General features: G+C 47.3%; 1 protein-coding gene across 7 annotated transcripts in view; it reads right to left on the bottom strand.

Annotated features, from left to right (window-relative positions):
• Positions 1 to 18,984, bottom strand: part of TENM2 (teneurin transmembrane protein 2) — a 3,493,894-nt gene that overhangs the window by 86,355 nt on the left and 3,388,555 nt on the right. For all 7 annotated transcript variants that reach the window (XM_054691588.1, XM_054691585.1, XM_054691584.1 and 4 more), the window contains one exon: positions 3,194 to 3,340. In XM_054691588.1, the coding sequence (XP_054547563.1) occupies positions 3,194 to 3,340 (147 nt within the window). The remainder of the gene's footprint in view (positions 1 to 3,193; positions 3,341 to 18,984) is intronic.

Here is an 18,984-nt window from a genome sequence, read left to right as displayed (position 1 = left end):
AAGGTTTCAGAACTAACAGTATCTGCCAAGCACCAGGGCTTGCTCCTCTGATGGTAAAACCCAGGTTGAAAAGAATGTTGAGTGCTTCAAATATCCACATCCATGTTTGCATGTATATGGATCTCAGTTTAAAATCAAAACTACCCATGGCTTTAAAATGAAATTATTTGTTAAGAAATGAAGAGCATTCCTACGTGGAGAAACGATGTGCCTCTTCCAGGCTACTTTGGAAGAGCACTCCATTATTCCCCGGTTCATGTGGTTTATTATAAATGTGCTCACCGCAGCTGCTGCCCTGGCCTGCATTCATGTTCTGCCTGGGTGCCTCCTCCGAACCCCCGCTGGGTTTAGAGTGCCCACCTCCCTAGCAACTCCCAAAGCAAAACAGAGCCGGGGGCAGGACCCCCATCCCATCCCAACACACAAAGAGGTGATATAATTAGTGTGCTGCAGAAATGGATGTGGAGTTGATGAGAAGCCACTTTAATATTTATCAATAAACAGCAAAGTGCTTAGCACACCTCCTAGGGAAGTAATTAACCATAAAAAGGATACTCTGTGCTGAGGAATCTCCTCCAAAAAAAGAACTCAGTTAATTGTGAATTGCTTACGCCAGGTGAGAGAGTCGGTGTCTACCTCTCTCACCTGACATAAGCAACTCTGAATTAACTGGGAGTTTCTTTTTATAAACACTGTGCAGGGGCTTTTTTCTTGGTGGTTAATTACTTCCTTGGGAGGTACGCTTTAATAGTTCCCATAACAAGGCCATTATTGTCTTTAGCATAATCATTGCCTCATTTGCTTTTGTGTCCTGCCTCCTGAAGCTTTGCCTCTGCCTGCCAGGAGGGACCCCAGTGTGCTGCTGGGCAGTGCTCAGGCGCTGGGACCAGCGGTGCCAACTGCCTCTGGTTCAGTTTCTCCCCCTCAGGAATTTCCTTTTCACTGGTGGAAACTGGGATCAGCAGTTGGGATGTGGGGGGAAAAGCAGCAGTGCCCCAAAGCTGAAATCCATCTTGACATCAGTCCTGATTTCTTTCTACCTGTAGCTGAGCTACTAACCAAGTTTATTTTCCAACATGCCAGCTTAAACCAGGTAATATCTGACACCTTTATGACAATGCCAAGAATAACCTCTTCTTTCCTAGCAATTCCACTTTGCTAGATTAGAAAAGAGCAGCAAGCCAGGTCAAACCCTCATTTCCAAGTATCCATACATCAGAAGGGTGTGACGACTGGTCCATATGTGGACAAGAGCCTCCCACTACCAATAGGCTTCAGCCACCTCTGTATTCTTCCATGCCCCTGACTAATACACCCAGCAATCTTCAGTCAGACTTCAACTGCTGCACCCCTAGCTCATTCCCCAGCCAAAGGAATTCAACTTTTTTTGTTCTCCCAAGCTCCACTTCCCAAATATAAGGCCACGTCCCAGCTTTTAAGGAGAGGGAACGCTGAGTCTTGGCATCCTACCTCTAGTTGATCTGACTCTGCATTAAAGTCCTTTCTTTTCCCAAACCCCAAGTGGCTTATTGTTGGCATTGATGCTTATGGGGTAGATTTCTCATTAACACCTTTGGGAGATGAGGTCCCCCACCTCACAACTCATGCAGTATTCCCCTTTCAGCGGCTGACACCTCCGTCACTCCCCAACAGCAAAGGGGGACAGGATAGCAGCTCCTTTCTAGAAGTGGAAGAAACTGATCTGCAAGCAGCTGCCTTGCTCGGTGAAATCACCAGGGACCAGAAGCCAAAACAGTGACGCTTACCAGGAAAAGGAGTGAGATTTTGACTCTCTCTTGGAAAACAAGATGTATTGTACAGTTAGGCCTTACTTTGTTAAAAAATAAATTAAAGTAGCTTCGATTTTGGCTCTGTTTCCAGAATGTAAATGAATGAATGGAAGTTCTGGAAATTACATCAGGTCTTTAAACTTTTTTTTTGCTAGTATATGCCTATCAGTGTATGTACATCTGTTTATTTACAAAGTACATGCATATACAACTGCAGTAAGATGATGACAATTGCAAAACATCTGTTAAGTGCATGGAAAATAAAAAACAGAATCTAATACTTTCATTCATCACCCTGACAGATGGCACCCCTCTATGGACACCCCTGAAACTGACCCCTTAGGGCCCTGAGGCCAGGGACTAACAGTGTCCCGCACGTGGTGGTAATATACATACATTTTTTTTCACATTGAATAATTTGTTAATCAAATAATCTACTCCAAGAAATTCTGACCTGCTAGTAATTTTGGTAGAGGAGGATCCCACACTTGTTCTAACATTTGGGGAGCATTACTTGATATTCTTAAGTCAGGCAACCCACACCATCTAGCCTAAGAATGCTACCAGCACACCATCCAGCCTAAGAATTTTAGTTCACCATCAGGTAATGCAGGACAGGTGGGGAGGAAAACTCGCTCTGGAAAAGGGTCAGAGAGTAGATATTTAAACACTGTTGACTCCCCAGTCTCTGTCCAGTTACCCAAATCTACCTTAAGGCGAAAGCAACCTCGGACAAAACACAGATAGGCTACAGCTACATGCTGCTGACACTTTATGCTTGGACACTGACATCTGAATTCCACATAGTCACAAAATATTATTCGTCTTTAGATATTTACCCCCAAATCATTAAACATGTAATGCCCACTTCTAGCTCACAAGGCTGCAGTCTACCGACACAGGTTAGAACATGGACTTTGGAGTCAAAGCTGATCTGGGGCCCGATTTTACTGTTCTTACTTAACTGCTCTCCAGGACTCGGTTTCCTCATCTGTCAACAACATCTCAAAGGATGAAGGGCTGCATCCCAATTATGTCTCAGCACAGTGGGAAGCTCACACTGTCACCATCGCCCTGTATTTTTTTTTTTTTTATAATTTCCAGCTCTGAAAGGTTTGGCAGGATCGGTCACCCCCAGGCAGAGTTGGGGGTGCCCAGCTGCCTTTCTATGGCATTGTGTACTTGAGAATTGGAAGCCAGCATCAAACCTCAGGGCCTCCAGCCCAGGCTCTAGGAGCCTCCATTGGCCTTTGGACACCCATTCATTGCTGCATTTGCTTCAAAGGAAATGTTGCAACATTTGGCAATAATATAGGGAGATCTTTCAGGAAAAACAACTCATGACAAAAGTATATACCGCGCTCTGCTCTTGAGGGGCTGGGAATTAGAAGACGCTTGCTCACCTCCCTCATTATCCTTGTTATCAGCACAGGAGGTTTCCATGGCAACGTTGCATCCGGGCCCTCTCCAGCCGGTCTGACAGACACACTGCCAGCTGTTCTGACCCAGTGTGCATCTCCCGTTGCCACTGCACAAATCGGGGCAGCCATCTGGTTGGAGAAATGGAGAGGATGAGAAGGAGGGACGTGAGGCCGCGCTGGGGTCGCAGGGGAGCCATGCAGAGGGGGGCAAGGTTGCAGGGCAGCCTCTGGGCCGGCCTCAGAGTGGGGCCCGGGCCTGCCTTCCAGAGAGCTGGGGAAGCAGGCGACACATGCAAGTGCAAGACAAAGTGGGAGTCCCAGATGCAGGGGATCCCCAATGACACTGACCTGTATGAAGGGGTCTGAGGCAACCAAAGTGGGGAATATTCCAGAAAACTAACCCAGTTCTGAGCTTACAATGAGACTAACTAGGCTGTTATTTCCAGCCAGTGACTCAGGATTCATGCTACCTCAAAAATAAAACAAAACAAAAAAGCCAACAACAACAACACATCTTTTCTTTTAGGAGTGCCTTCTACAGAAGGCAGAACATTCTCTATCAAGCCAGAATGGAGGCAAACAGCCCTACATCTTGCAAAATTTTAAAGATACAGTTAGGTAAGGTTAGCATGGAATTCTTAAAACCAAGAACTAGAAGGTTCTGCCTGGGCTTTTTCCGTACTTTTGTAACCTAGTGGTTCCTTCTTATCTGTGGCTTCAGTCACCTGTGGTCAACTGTGGTTCAAAGACAGGTATAGTAAGCTAATTTGAGAGTGAGACCACATTCATGTAACTTTTACTAACAGTACATTATTATAATTGTTTAATTTTATTATTGGCCAGTGTCAATCTCTCGCTGCCTAATTCATAGGTTAAACTTTATCTTAGGTGTGCATGTACAGGAACAAACAGTATACACGGGGTTGGGCACTGGCTGTGGTTGCATGGGGGGCTTGGAATGTGTCCCCCACAAATCAGGGCGGCCTGCTGTGTTGAAGGGGCACTTGAAACACTGGCTGCTTATCGCTCACCTTTTTAAAGGCATGATTTAAGAATACTGTAAGATGAATGTTATGGAAGAGGGGGTGCTGAGGGCACGTGAACAAGAGGAACAACAGAGGGATGTATAAGTCTGCCAGCAAAAGGGATGGCATTTGATCCATTCTCATTTTGTGGGTTTATTTTTATTTTGGGGGGTGTAAGATCAGTCGCCTACCTAATTCCCTGTTTGCTCCTGCATCCAAAACAACTGCAGCTACAACTGTGCTTGAACAAAAGGAACCTGAGAAAAGGGTGGGAGGCAACCAAGAAAGATGGACAAGGCCTCCTAGCAGGGCCCTTCACCTTGGCAGGATGTAGAGAGCAGCACAGAACCGGCGGCGCGTGGCCACACTCACAGAACACACTTGCTGGCAAGAATTCCTAGATACGCTTTCTTCTTCCTTTCTCTTAGCAGCTTCATTGAGGCATAATTTACATACCATAAAATTCACCTCTTTGAAGAGTGCAGCACAATGACTTTCTTGCAAATTTAAGAGTTGCGCAGCCTCGGTTAGTGTTCTTGCTTCATTCAAACATACCTCCCAAAGACCACGGATTTAATTGTCCCCAGAATGCAACTTTCCTGTGTCTCTGCCTCTGCCACTCCTTGTATCACTGTCTCTTTCCATATCTGTTTTTCAAACCACAGAGTGTAGGGTAGGCTGGGCCATGGCAGAGGGACAAAGAGCTGTGTGAGGATGGGGCTAATTGATTTGAAACCTCTCCGGCCCACATCTTCTGAATCTCCCTGCGCTTCCCTCTCCAGCCTTCCAGGGGTCTGCACGGGCATCTTCCTCGTCTCCCCAGTACCCCTGTGAGAATGCCAACAAATCTAATTTGCACAAGTGGCAGTGATGGGAATTTAAGGAATTCCTTCTAAGAAGAAAGGTCTTGGCGGGGGTGGAGGGGGTGAATGAAATTAAGTGGAAATTTATTTCTTTAAGGAGTTTCATTCCTCATTGCTCTCCTGCCCCCCCCACCCCCATCTTTACCTGCACAAGGTCTGGACAAGGATGAGGACCAGGGAGAACAGGGTAAGCATAGAGGGGGACTCCTATTATGGAGATGTCTCTGGAAGGAGGCTGAGAGGGGGAACAAGGAGACGACCTGCAGCAGGGAATCTGTTTTCTTTTGTTGTGCATCTTGGCATTAAATCTGGGATGCAAAATATGCATCAGTGTTTGCAAATTCAAGACTTGCCAGTCTCTATGCCTTCCTGTACAGAGCCCAGTTCCTCTTTCTAAGTAAGGAGGTGACCAAGGCTGGGAGAATCTGAGACATCCCCCCAGCTCCCGCTCAGACTGAGAGAGTTCTGGGGTGCAACCTTGCCCAGTCTCAGAGAGATGCCACAAAGTTTTCTGTGGGAGCAAAATGGAACCTGGTAGAAGCCCATGGACACGTCACAGGAAAAGAGTGTCTCCAACCTCCAGCCACCACCAGCTTTACAATTTCTCCCGGTAGAGATTTCGAGCACTGATCAGAGACTGCACCAAACGCACTGCCTCCCCACACAGGCTCGGCATGGCACGCAAATATGTGCTTTGTTATTTAGCTACTTTGAGGCCTCCTGTTTGACTAAAACCATGTCCCAAGACTCAACAGAAGCCTCATTGTGTAGGAAACCCCTGTCCACTACATAAAATTTAAATTCGCAAAGAACACTAGCATGTCAGTCAGAAAAATGCACTCAAAATATATGTACTCCTAGGTGGAAGGAGGCTTTTTTCCTCTCTTCTTTCTCTTTCCTTTTGGGTACCCCTCACCATCCCCCCTCCCCAGACCAGCTGAAGTGAGATAAACAGACCACAGTAGCAGGTTTTCTCTACATCATATGAGGAAGATGAAAACAGGAACAGTAGGAAGCTGGCAAATCTCTGAGAAGTTTCGGGGCAGCTGGGAATTAATGGACAGGACTTTGCTTTTAGCTTGAAGAGGAAGAAAGCTGCCTTGGTAGGTGCGTGGCGTTGCTAGGCAACCGCAAGCTACCCCCCAGCACAAGTTCATCCTGCTGGTGGCCTTCTGAGGAGGTGATTCGTTGTGTTTGTAAAGTGCAAAGCCAGTTTCTGCTTAAGGAAAAACAAAACGTAGGGAAGTAATTAGTCTGGAGGGCAAATGGGTATCAGGTGGCGGCTATGGCTTTTCTCTGGAGAGGATCCTATAACTGGAGTCGGATCGGGTTTATGGGTTCGTCCTTGGGGATCTAAGAGGTCTCCTCTATGGAGACCTGTTTCAGAAAGACTTCCTGGCGTGCCTACCTCTAAGAGCATCAATACAGAAAGCTCATGTGTATGTTGGGTCTTTGTGCAGCTGGAGGTAGAGCTGTGTGGAGACCGCAGGTCCAGCCAGGACCCGAGACCATTGAGTCTCAATTGAGGCATTTTTTTTGTCCTTTCTTTCCCTCCCCCTCCAGGACATCTGGCAACATCTGGGTACTGGCTGGATGATCACTACTTGGGGAGGAAGATACTGACCTCTAGTGGGGAGAGATCCGGGATGCTGCTCTGCTTCCTACAATGCACAGAATGATAGCACCCCAAATGTCAATAGTGCTGAATCTGAGAAATCCCACCCTAGACCCAAAGCTTCATGAGAACTGAGACTTGGCCCACTGGAGCTTGGGCCAGTGTCAGAAATGTCGTCGATGTTAGGATATATGGGGAAAAGTCAGGAGATGTTAGATTATTGCACCCTGGCGCTGATCTACAGTCTCTTTGAGGAGCCGCCTCAAAAATCAAAAGTCCTCTTTCCAGGGAGAAATTTTCAAGGCATCAGTGGGACCTTGGGTTGGTTCTATCACATTTCCAATCTCTAGTGAGCTGAGGTTGAAATTTGGTATTAAAAATATTAATGCCCAGGGCCTCCCTAGTGGCGCAGGTGGTGGAATGCAGCGCTGTGAAGCTGTCCACAGCCTCTGCAGTGCCAGTTCGATCCTGGCTGGCCAGCAAGGGTCCCACATAGCGTGGCAGACCTCTCCCGAGTCTGCTGCTCCCCTCAGCAATGTATTTCATCAGTCTGCCTGTTCTGCTCCCCGCTCTGTCTCTGGTGAATCCTCTTACCCTCCCGCACATCTGGCCTGTACCCTGGCTCTTATATAAACAAACAAACAAATAAATAAATAAATCTTTAAAAAAATTAATGCCCAAACCCACCCTTCTATGCAGGCAACCCCTCAATCTTCAGCTCCAGTCCTCTGAGCTCTTGCTGTAGACTCCAAATTTCATCTCAACATTTCCACCTTCAAGGCACAAGCATCTCAGACACAACAGAATTCAGTCTCTTTATCTGTCTTCCCTCTGAACTCAGATCCCTTGATTGATGGTGGCACTGCCATGCAGCCCACTGTCCAAGAATGAAGCCTCAGGGTTTTCCTTAACTACCCTCCCCCTCGCTGCCTCCCTCAGTTCTTACATCTAATCCATAAACAAGTCTTGCCAAACTTTCTTTTCAAATGCGATTAAGTCCTACTTGTCCTGTCTTCTAAACAATCTCTCCTCTCTCCTCCACCTCCCAGCCCTCCCATTCCCTCACTGCTGCCACTACCTTAACCCAACCCATCCTTGTCTTTGATCTGGACTCTGTCAAAGCCTCCTAACTGGTCTCCCTGCCTCCAATGTTATACGATTACCCATTCCTCTCTGTTCTGGGCACTTCATAGCTTCTCATGCACCCCATGATAATGTTGGAAGTCCTTCACCTGATTCTCACCACATCAGCCTATCTCAAGTCCCTGTAGGTTTGGGTCAGATAGACATCATTCAGACTTATCTTTTCCCTTTCCTCACCTGCCTGACTTCAACCCGGCCTTCAGATCTTCACTCAGATATCATCTCCAGGAAGTGTTTCCCAAACTCCCAAATCTGGGCTAGCTGTATCTGTCACGGTATGTTTGGCCTATCCTATCCTACCCTGACCTATGCTATCCTACCCGACCCAATCCTAACCTACCCTACTCTAGCGCATTCTACCCAACTTCATGCTTTTGTATCCTACCAAAATCTACTCTACCCAATCCTACATTACCCTACCCAACCTTATCCTACCCTGCCCTCCCCCATCTTACTCTGCCATTCTATCCTACCCAGTTCCGCTCTACTTTACCCTACCCTGTCCTATCCTACCCCGCCCTGCCCTGCCCAGCTCAACTCTACCCTATCCCACCCACCCTACAGTTTGCTATCCTAATCTACCCAACCCCATTCTACCCCTTTCTCCAACACATCCTATGACAACTGTCTGCCACTTTCTTGATGCTTGCTTGTCCATATAGTAGCCCTTCCTTAAGATATTTTACCTGCTGGAAAACTGTTGTCACAAAGGTGTACACTGTCATTAACTGCAATTTGAATGGTGCCCCTGGAATTGTGCAGTGTACAACTGAACAGCTGCCCCAGGCATTCCTGTTATGAAGAAAATGTCAAGGAAGGGGCCATATCTATCTTGTTTGTTCCTGGATTGTGAGTACTCAACAGATAGTGCATTGGATGAATGAACAACTTATGACTGAAATAGGCATCTCCAATGCCTCTGGCAGAGTGGAAATGGAATAATTTCCAAGACTTTTCTACACATAGGATTCCAGCCACACACACATATGCACATAAAATCTGTCAACACAGTTACCAGGTAGGCAGGCTTTCTGCCTTAACAAAAATTAGGCACGAGCAAAATAACGTCTACAGCACAGTAAAAAGGGAGCATAAATGCACTTGAAGAAAGCTATAATTACCATAAAAGGCTTTTCTAAAAGAACATCAAGAAACGTTCCACCATGTGCGGCAATTTAGAGGTAGAAATAAGCGGCTAATATTGTATACAGGGTATGGGAAGAGAAATAGGATTTTAATACTCAACGTCAAGCCCATCTTAGAAAAGCAGAGAGGGCATCGCCCTACCCCCATGGAAAAGCAAGTGAAAACACATGTAAAGTGAAAACTGCATGTAAATGCAGACAGCTAAGCGAAGCAAAAGAGAGATGTCCCTGCTTTGCACAAGAGATCACATGGTGAGCTACTGCACGCTGGATTAGACCTTCATGGAAGTCTTTTCTGAATTAAAACCAAGACTGGAACCTGGTTTGGCATCAGAGAGTCCTGGGGTTCAAACCTCACTCTGTCTCTTGCTTGTCTGTATGACCCTGGGTAGGGTGATTTGCCTCTCACCCCTCCCTGTTTGAAAGACTCTATATCTTAGTAATCAATCTTATTTATTGGCCTTCCCAACAGAATGCAACCTACACAAAGGCTGGGATTTTTATCTCTTTTGTTCATTGAGATATCCTCAGTGTCTAGAAAAATGGCTGGCACATAACAGACTAAGTTTGCTGAATGAATAACTGAACGGGGATGATGATAATAATCTAAAGAGATGCCAGAGGGTTAAATAAACCACAGAGGCAAACATTTTGGCATAGAGCTTGGCACAAGGTAACTGCTCAATACACAGGAACACTTGTTGGTGGCACTGATATATTGAATGGTTGTTGCTACTAGAAATACTGTAATTATTTCTTCTTTGGGGAAAAGTTTGAAGAGCAGGCTGTTTCTCTCTGCCTTGTCTCCAGAGCAGGAAAAGAGAGAGCTATTTCAGATTACCCAATTTCAAATTAAAAAATGGTATTTTCTTGGGGGTCTTCAGTATGTGACTGTATTACCTCTAGGAAATCCTCACTCTCGCTAAGAACGCCACCCACTAATTCAGCAACACCATGTTGGTCTGGCTGAGTGAACAGAAAAGCCATGGAAACTAAGGTCATTCTGAGGGGCAGGAGAGCTGAAGAAGGGGGAAGAGTGGTGGCTTGTTCTCTTAGGCAGAACTGTACTCCTACGTGTTAATTAGGGAGCCCCTTTCCCCAGCTGTTTGAAAGACCCCCGTTTTCTGAGAGCCGTGCATTGTTGGCATGGAGCTGACACACACTAGGAAATATGTAATGGAGTTGGCCACTGCATCCCATAGCTCTTTAGAGTTGAAACATTGAGGAGGTGGGGACGGGGATCACCAGGGGTTCAGCGGCCATTTATACTAAACAGCAGTGGCAAATGCTCTGAAAATCAATCTGGTGCTTTGAGACACTCTGGGGAAAACCTCCATCTAATTTTAGAAGACTGGTTGCCAAAGAAGCATTCTGGTCCCCAGAAAACAGCAGGGCTGTCCCTCTGGCTCACCTGCGGGAGGGGGAGGGGAGGTGCAGGGACTGTTTCCAGGCACACACTGGCAGGGATGCTCAGGCATGAACCTGCATGGCAGCGGATGCCCGGCTTTGTTAGGGAAGACATGGGAAAGACATGGGAAATCCAGATGTTTCTCTCTGTTTCAACAGCGTTTGTATGTCTGGGAGGGTTTGTGTAGGAGTGAGTATGGGGGCGCTGGGGTGGGAGCATTGGGGAGGCCAGTAAGCCTCTCCATGGTCGACTGCTCATCTTCTGCTCATAAGGCAGAAATCACATCCCCCACCCTGGCAGCCACATTAGCAGCAGAGCTTCCATGAGGTGATATAAATTTGGACGCAGCTGTCTAGGCTGTGTGTTTCCAGGATGCACCTGGATTCTCACTCATCAGCATCGTTTCTATCTGCCTGGGAAAAGGCAAGCAGCAGGCTTAGCTTGGCCTCAGAAAAAGTGGTTAACTTAAGAGAAATCCACATTTGAGAAAAAGGGGAAAGGAAGGCATCTTTTCTCCTTTTATGCCCCAAGCTCTTATAAATACATTCTCAATGTAGAAGATCATGGGTGGGGGCAGAGTTTAGGCAGCAGGAACTGGCAATAGCTCCTCCTGGGCAGGAAATCCACATCCATCACCTAGTGAAGCCAGAGTCCTCATCATCAGTCTGTAGCACTGGGCTGGACCCAGGCCTATGCTTCCCAGGGGGAGGGAGGGCCCTGCTTTCTCACCCTGCTTTATTCCATGTTTCCTCACCAATGGCAAATGTTGGGTGTGAGTGACAGCAGATATGGGCCCTGTCCCAAAGCAGCACACCCTGCTGCAGAGGCACCAGCCTTGGGCTTCCCCTGTGGTATTGATGGAGGGTAACGACAGAAAAACTGGAAAGGAGGTGCCAGAAGACCAGAAATCTGGCACACACAATGCCAAGAGCTGAAGGTGGGGCTAGAAGGGATTAACACAGCCACTGACCCAACTATAGGAACTAAGATCCTTAGGCCCCAAAGCCTGGATCACAAAGCACATGACCCAAGCAGGTATCAGACTGCTGTGGGGTGGGAGTTGTGGGGTGTCTGAGCACAGACCAGAGGTAAAGATATGGAGATTGAGGACCATTGCAGAAATCTGGCCCCTTTCAAATCTACATAGTTTATTCAAAGTCAACAACAAACCACTCCAGGAAGGAGTGAGCCCCTCCCAAAGAGAAGACTATATCAGTGCAATCTCTGCGCTGGCTGAGGCATCAGTCTCTCTGCCCACCTGTGATTATGCAGGTGCTTCTTTTCAACAACTCTGTCCCTCTGCAGGGCAGCAGCTTTCTGCCTGCGCATGACCTGTACCTGCCGGGGCTTCTCTTCATTGACCTCCCTGAGCAGAGGCAGCTCTCCTCAAGGCCGCCCGCCTGCAACCATGCAGGCCTCTCTCAGTAAACTGTCCCTTTCCGGGCAGCCCTCTCTGCCCATTTGTGTCTAATGCAAGTGTCCTTTATTCTTCTCTTTTCCTAATAAACCCGCACTTTTAAATATAACTAACGTGTCTGTCTCGGGGAGAAACTCATCTGGGAAATTCACCGTGTGCTACGGACAGGGCATCTCTGGTGAAACCTTTCCCAGACTGAACCCAAGAATCCCATTCTCCAAATCCCTCAACTCCAAAAATGACATCAGTTTGAGATCAGCGTAGTGTCGTTTTGTAACAAGGTGGTCCCCAGGAAAGGGGGAGGTTCCCTGCCCCACCCAAGGGAGGGTGGAGCTGAGCAGGAAGAGGAGAAGCAGAAGAAGAGACTGAGGAAGGAAGCAGGATGGAGCCAGGAGACCTGGAAGAGGCGCATGGAGCCTAGAGACACGTGAAGAAACTGCACTTGTCTTTTGGTCGTGGACTGGGTGACACAGATGTGGGTGAGACCCATGGGGAGGTGACAATGGCAGCTTTTATCTTGATTTTAATTTTGCTCTTTTCCTTCCGGGCTTGTCTGGTTGTTTCTGACCCTTTTCTGTGGGTCCCCACTGGAAGATGCTTTAGACTTGTGGCAGGCTTTGGGGCCTTGCTCTGGGCCAATCCCATTTGGATGGACTTTTACCCACGAGGGGACGGGTAACTTTGGGTGCTTCATTTAGAAACTAGACTCTTTGCCTTACCTGTATTGTTTCCTAGTTTTATTAAAGTTCCTTCCCATTAAAGTCTCCTATGTTTTGTGTTGATGCGGCGGATGGCAGAACCCATTTAGAATAGGCAGGTTTGCGGGGTTTGGGCTGCCCCTCTCCCTGTCCTATAACAGATTCATAGGGTGGCAGTGTTGGGAGCTGCGCAGGACAGGGCTGCTCAAAGTTCAAGGAGAGAGAGACACAGACAGACACACACACACCCCTAGAGGAGCTTACACCTAAGCAAGTGTGGTACTATTTCCTGGGTCATCTCACATTTATTGGGGGTCAGATTTAGGGAAGATGGGCAGGTACCTGGAGGGATGTGTGGAAGAACACATGTGGTGGGGATGTGGATTGGGGATACATAAATGTCTGGCACAAGCTGGGGGGAGTAAATAGGGGCTGCTGGGGGGGGGGGCTCCATTATTGCTGCTGATCAAAACCTCCTATTTCTGGTTCCTGTTTACACTTAACTTTGCCAAGGTGGCCTAGCTGGTTATGCTAATCTGGCCATAATGTCTGCCTGCTGATTTCAGCAGATGCTGGTTTTTTCAGTATGTTCCTCATACCAAGACTTTTGTTCTGGTGAGAGACCTCCTGCCGGACTCTGACTCTGCATTTTAGCTTGACCAGCAGGAATTGTGGGCGCCAAGACAATATCCAGAGAATGAAGGGGACTGGGGAACCCACAGGTTAGAACTTTCCAAAGTGTGCTCCTGGGTACTCATCACCACAGGGAACTTATTAGAAATGCACAATCTTGGGGCCTGCCATGGACCCACTGAATCACAACTTCTGAAGGTGGGGCCTGGTGCTCTGCATTTTAACAAGCCCTGCAAGGAAGACAGTCTGATATCTGTTTTAAGATCCCAAGCCCCTTAAAAGCACCCCAAAGTCCCTGCATTATCTAGTCCTGTCATTTCTCCTTTCTCATCTCAGGTCAATTCAGGCTGTTCTCTGTGCTTCAGTCACAAGGTCCTGCTTTGTTCTAACATGTTCTGGATTTTCCCAGGGGGCTTGTGCTGTGCTTTGCCTAATGCAGGCCCTCTGCACTCACTCTGGCTTCTACCTCAGGGTTCCTCTCCTTTACTTGACTTCCCAGCACTGCTTGCTTCTCCTTCCACAGCACTCACTGTAATTCTAACTAACCCTGCACTTAGAGCAATGGGTTCAAATTGGTTTCACATCAGAATCACCTGGAAGCCTTCAAAAATCTTGAGATGAAGCTGCACCCACTTAAACCAGAATCTCTGAGGACAAGACCTGGGCATCAGCATTTTTGTTTTTATATTCTGAGCCTCCAGTGAATTCCTCTGTGTTACTGAGGTTGAGAACCACTGCTTTGATGCCCAGGGCCCTCTCAGCCTCCCAAGGGCCGAGCTTCTGGTCCAGGTGTGTAGGGCAGTTTGCCCAGCAAGCACCCCCCATGCCTAGCATTACAGATGTCTGCTTAATGAAAGTATAAACCTTGTGGTGTTTCTGCTGCTTCACTGTGCCCTTGATTCAGCAGCCAGATAAAAGCAAAAGATCCTTGCAGGTCACACCCCAAGTCCCTGGATGGAGAAACAGCGGGTAGCAGCACAGGGTCCAAGACCACACCTGTGACAGTGGCTGGGGTGAGACTGGCACAGGACTGTGCCTTTCAACCTGTAAGAAGCTGACACCTTCTGGCTGAGAGAGAGAGACAGGGGCACCAAATGAGGGGGAGGAGGGGCATGTTGGTAGATTAAGAGGGTGACAAGAGTTATACAAAGGCAGAGATGACAAGAAGAAAGCCCAATGGTTTAATTTGGTTCTTGGAGGATAATCAAGTTGCTGTACCTTGTGTTGCTTTATTCCCACAGCTGTCCAGCAAATAATGAATGTGGTGCCTCGCCAGTATGGAAATAGGGACAAAAGCACGACTTTGATTTCTTATTTGTTATTTTTAACCATCCAATTTCTACACCCACTGAGCATCCTTGGAGCCACAGGAGGGTCATAAAAATACAAATAACACCTAGGCAGCCTGTGGGCATGCACTTGTTACTTACTGCAGGGCTGATGGCTCTCTTTTAACTAGCACAAAATCAGGCCAATGATAAATTGTCATTTTTGTTGTTGTTGCTTTGGCAGCACGAATTTTAGGAAACGTAAGGGAATCACTAAATGTTTGTTTGTTCCAGATGTTAACAGGACTAGTTAGGTTAAGAATCTGCCCCAGTGCTTTCATGTTGGATTTGAGGCAGCTTTTAACATAACAACAACAGGAAGAGCAAAGCCTCGTGTGGACACTGTGGTGGGCCTGGCAGCCTTTCAGGTGCCTTGTCTGCATTCATCCATTTAATCATCACAACAACCCTCTGGTATGGGTCGGCTCTTATCCCACCCTAGAGGTGAGGAACAGAAGCACAGAGAGGTTAAGTAACTTGGTCAGCATTGCAAGTTGATGAGCAGTGGAGACAGGATTTGATAGCAGGTGGATTGTTCCAGAGTCGGCTCTCAACTAGGGTGACCAACTGTCCCCATGGGAATGAGGGCTGTCTAGGTTTTAGTAATGAAAGGCCTGAGTCCCAGGAGACACCTCAGCCCCAGGCAGCCTGGGATCAGTGGGTTCCACCCAAGACAGGGAGTGAGGATGAGGCTCTTTATCTACCACCACAGGGATAGGCAGAAGGCAGGGATAGAGGTGATCACATGAGCCAAGGCAGGGGGCACAGCCTCTTCTACCAACTCACTGGGTGGAGCACGTTGAACCCTCTAACATGACCCATTCCCTTTTGGGGCCCAAGTGCCAGGGCAGCTCAGTAACCAGCTGAAAGTAAGTAAAGGGTGAAGTCACTGGCTCTAAATCCAGGCTGAGGGGTGTACCCTGGAGTTGCAAGTTCCTGGGCCAAAATGATCAATTCTTTATATCTTAGTTTTTTTTAATGTGTAAAGCCAGGGCAATAGCAGTACCTATATCTCAGAGGGTGGCTGAGCTTTAAAAAAAAGAACATATATCCCATGCTTAGCATGAGTGTAAACCTGTGTGAAAGTACTCAATCCGCACGGCATGTAAACGGTGCATACATGCACACAGCAAGGATTCCAGAACTGACAGCTAATGTGAGCCATGGTATTGTTCAAAGGAACTGCAGATGGTAGCAGAAAGGCCCGCGTGGCTTAGAGAACCTTTGATTTGTGCTTGAGCTGGCGATGAGGAGGAAATAACACTGTTATTTAAGATGGGATCAGCAGAGCCAGCCTGGCACAGACCTTCGAAGGGTGCTCTCCAAAGACTGACATGGAAATGAGAAAGAGGAGGGGATTTCCTGAGGGTTACCCGAGTAAGATCGGCACCTAATGGATGTGACATCTTATCTACGCCCCTTAACATCCAGGAGGAGTGTGAGATGAAATTGTGAAAGATTCCAGGGTTTAGACAGCTCAATCTGCTCAGACAAGTACGGTCACAGAGGCGAGTGGAAAAGGGATGCATGAAGCAGGAGAGTCAGAAGTGTGTCCTGCTCCACGGAGTGGGGTAACGTAACTCCACCTGTCATTGTTGAGTTTGTACTAGGTGCTTAGCACTTCAAACCCTTATTACAGCATTGAGCTATTTCTACGACCATGTGAGGTACATATTGTAATCACTTGTGGTTGAAAAGCCTGAAGCTCCAAAAGGTTAATTAACCTAATTAATCACTGAAAGTGGTAGCCCACTTGGGGTTCAAAACTTGGTTTTTGAACCCAGGTGGGTCCACCTGTGAGCTCACACACTTTGCTCTCCTCCAGTCAGGGAGGATTCTATAGGGAGAGAGGGCCTGGGAATTTCAGACTCCTTGTTTAGGTACCAAACTCCTTGTTTGGTCCCCAGGCAACCTCTGACCTTCACATCATCTCACCTAGATTTCTCTTCAGGGAGAGAATACAGCAAGCCGGAGGTGTGGGGCTTTTTCCCTGTGGATGAATGAATGGCCACTTCAGGTTTTGATGTGAATTTGGGTAGAGTGAGGCCATTGGCTTAGGGCTGGGCTGACCCCACTAACATGACAAAGATGGAGTTTCTGAAGCTGAGAAGCAGACAGAGAGTTGCGACAATCTTGCCAGGAGAAACCCCTTGTGCTGTCCTGCCTCAGTGTTTCATGGTCTCCAGGCCAAGTGTGGCCCTCGGTTTCCCATCCTACCCCTCACCCTTGAAGAGTCTAGTATGTGGGAGTCAGTGATGAGACCTCTAAGGGAGATCATCAACCCATTATCAGATACCTACTGGGTTATTACAGCATGTCACCCTTGGGGGTGGACCCATGAGATTCTTTATTTACTCAGTAAATACCAGGCACCCCAAACGCCAGGTACTCCTAGTCATGGACACACAGTGGCAAACAAAAGGGATAAAGCCTTGGGCATTCAATTAACAAACAAGAAATGCACAGAGCACGTCAGATGGTGATAACTGCTTAGAGGGAAACTAAATGAGCAGGGGGTACGGTGTAGTATGGGGGCTGATGGATAAGGGGTGGTCAGAGAGGTCCTCATTGATTCTAGAGTGAAAATCCTACAGGAGGGCAGGAAGCAAGTCCTGCGACCCCAGGGACGGCAGTCCAGTGGAGGAACTGCAGGTACACTTGGGGTATGGGAGGGGAAGCGAAGCGGCTGTGTGGCTGGAGCAGAGGGAATAAGGGGTGAATGAGGGGAGAATGGTGGTTCAGGGTGATGCGGGAGGCATCAATGCCAGGACAGATGGCATCGGACATCGCTGTCCACTCTCAGGATGTGGGTTTTATTCCCAATGGAAAGCAGCCATTGGGGAGTTTAAGCAATGGAGAGGTCTGACAGGATGAGTTTTTAAAGGGTCCCTTTGTGTTGGGAGAGCAGGCTGTGGATGGAGCAGGGTGGAATCCAGGAGGCTGGCCAGGAAGTGACCACACGGGCAATCTTGGTAAACCATGGTGGTGGCTTGGGCAGGACACAGGGTCACCCTGCTACCGTGACTCCCTCTGGCAGAGCTCATTCTATGTGCGTTTAGGGTTCCCTACACATCCATCCCAGAGAAAAGGCTTTAGGGATACAAGGGCAGAGAATAAAATAAAGTGTCCATGAAATAGTGTTCCAGTTGACACAAATTAAACCACTCAGCTGGGAATCGGCGAACAAGCGAGGTTGAAGAGGCTGGAATTTGCAGCAATTCTGCCTTCCTCGCCAAGTTGCTTTCCCATATTAAAGATGACACAAGGAGGGGAAGAGAAAGGAGGCCATGGGTAGAGCAAAGGCAGAGGACCACAGGGTCGCCCGGACACTGACCCCAGGGTCAGAGTTGACAATCTAACACAGAACAGCTCCAGCAAATGAACTCTCTGGCTTTCTTAATGTAATGACTTCAGCCCACAAGACTACATTTATTCTGCCAGATTCATCTAGTCCTTTCTGGCAATCAGGCTTCCTTGGAGCACCCCCAAACACCGCATAGGTATTTTTGAACTTTTAATGCATTTATATTCTGTTTACCCCTGTAGGTCAGCTCAATCACCGAATTGTGACACGCTATACTAAATAAGTTTATCTGTCCATCCATCCATCCATCCATCCATCCATCCATCCATCCATCCATCCATCCATCCATCCATCCACCATCTATTTAAACACATACACATTTATATTGATCAGTCTGTCAAGGCTTCCTTGCCAATCAGTCCCTCCAAATCCTCTCAGGACTTGTTCTAAAGATCCTGAGTATCAAATGACCTCATACAATACAGTATTTTGTCTTGTTTTATGTTACTTTCTGCTTTGGAGAGAAACAATACAAACATTTCAATCTCTCCTTTGCTTCTTCACCTTTTCTTTCCTCTGGCTGGCACACTGCCTCCCACCCCCAGCCCTTATTGGTGAACCCAGAGCCTGCTCTCATTCACCCCTTCCCATCATGGTGACCCCGATAACCCTGAGTCATCGTGAATATATTCTGCTTTGTGTATTAGTGTTCTAGTCCCTTTCTTGACACAGTTTTCAAGTGATCCGGGATTTGTGGGAGGTCATTACAGGTTCTTTATCTGCAAATTTTGCAATCCTCTCTATTAGGAGGTGCATTTATGTATGGCAAGCCATGAAGAGTAAAAGACTTTTATTTTCTGAAAGAGTAAAGAATGGGAATCAGAATTACAGCAATCTGGCCTATGCTATTGTTAGGTGCTATTCTTCAGTTTTGCATAATGAGCATGCCCTTAGGAAGGCAAGAGCTCCCTTTCGAAATCCTCTCATTTACAGAGAAACAAAAATCCCTCCTTTCAGATACATTTTAAACATGCAAAACAGCAGTATGTTTCTGCTAAGTCACATTTTAGCTAAATGGATAATTGAATGGTGAATGGGAACTGTTACTCAGCTGCTAACCTGCAGAGTTTTCACACATACACACTCCCAAATTGTAGCAGAGCAACCCCCAGGAGGCAGAAAGCATGACTGATT

The sequence above is a fragment of the Talpa occidentalis genome, unplaced genomic scaffold (assembly GCF_014898055.3).
Source record: "Talpa occidentalis isolate TD23 unplaced genomic scaffold, MPIMG_talOcc4v2.1 talOcc4.9, whole genome shotgun sequence".
Taxonomy (NCBI): domain Eukaryota; kingdom Metazoa; phylum Chordata; class Mammalia; order Eulipotyphla; family Talpidae; genus Talpa; species Talpa occidentalis.
The sequence above is the reverse complement of the archived record's forward strand: the minus strand, read 5'-3'. Positions and strand labels throughout refer to the sequence as shown.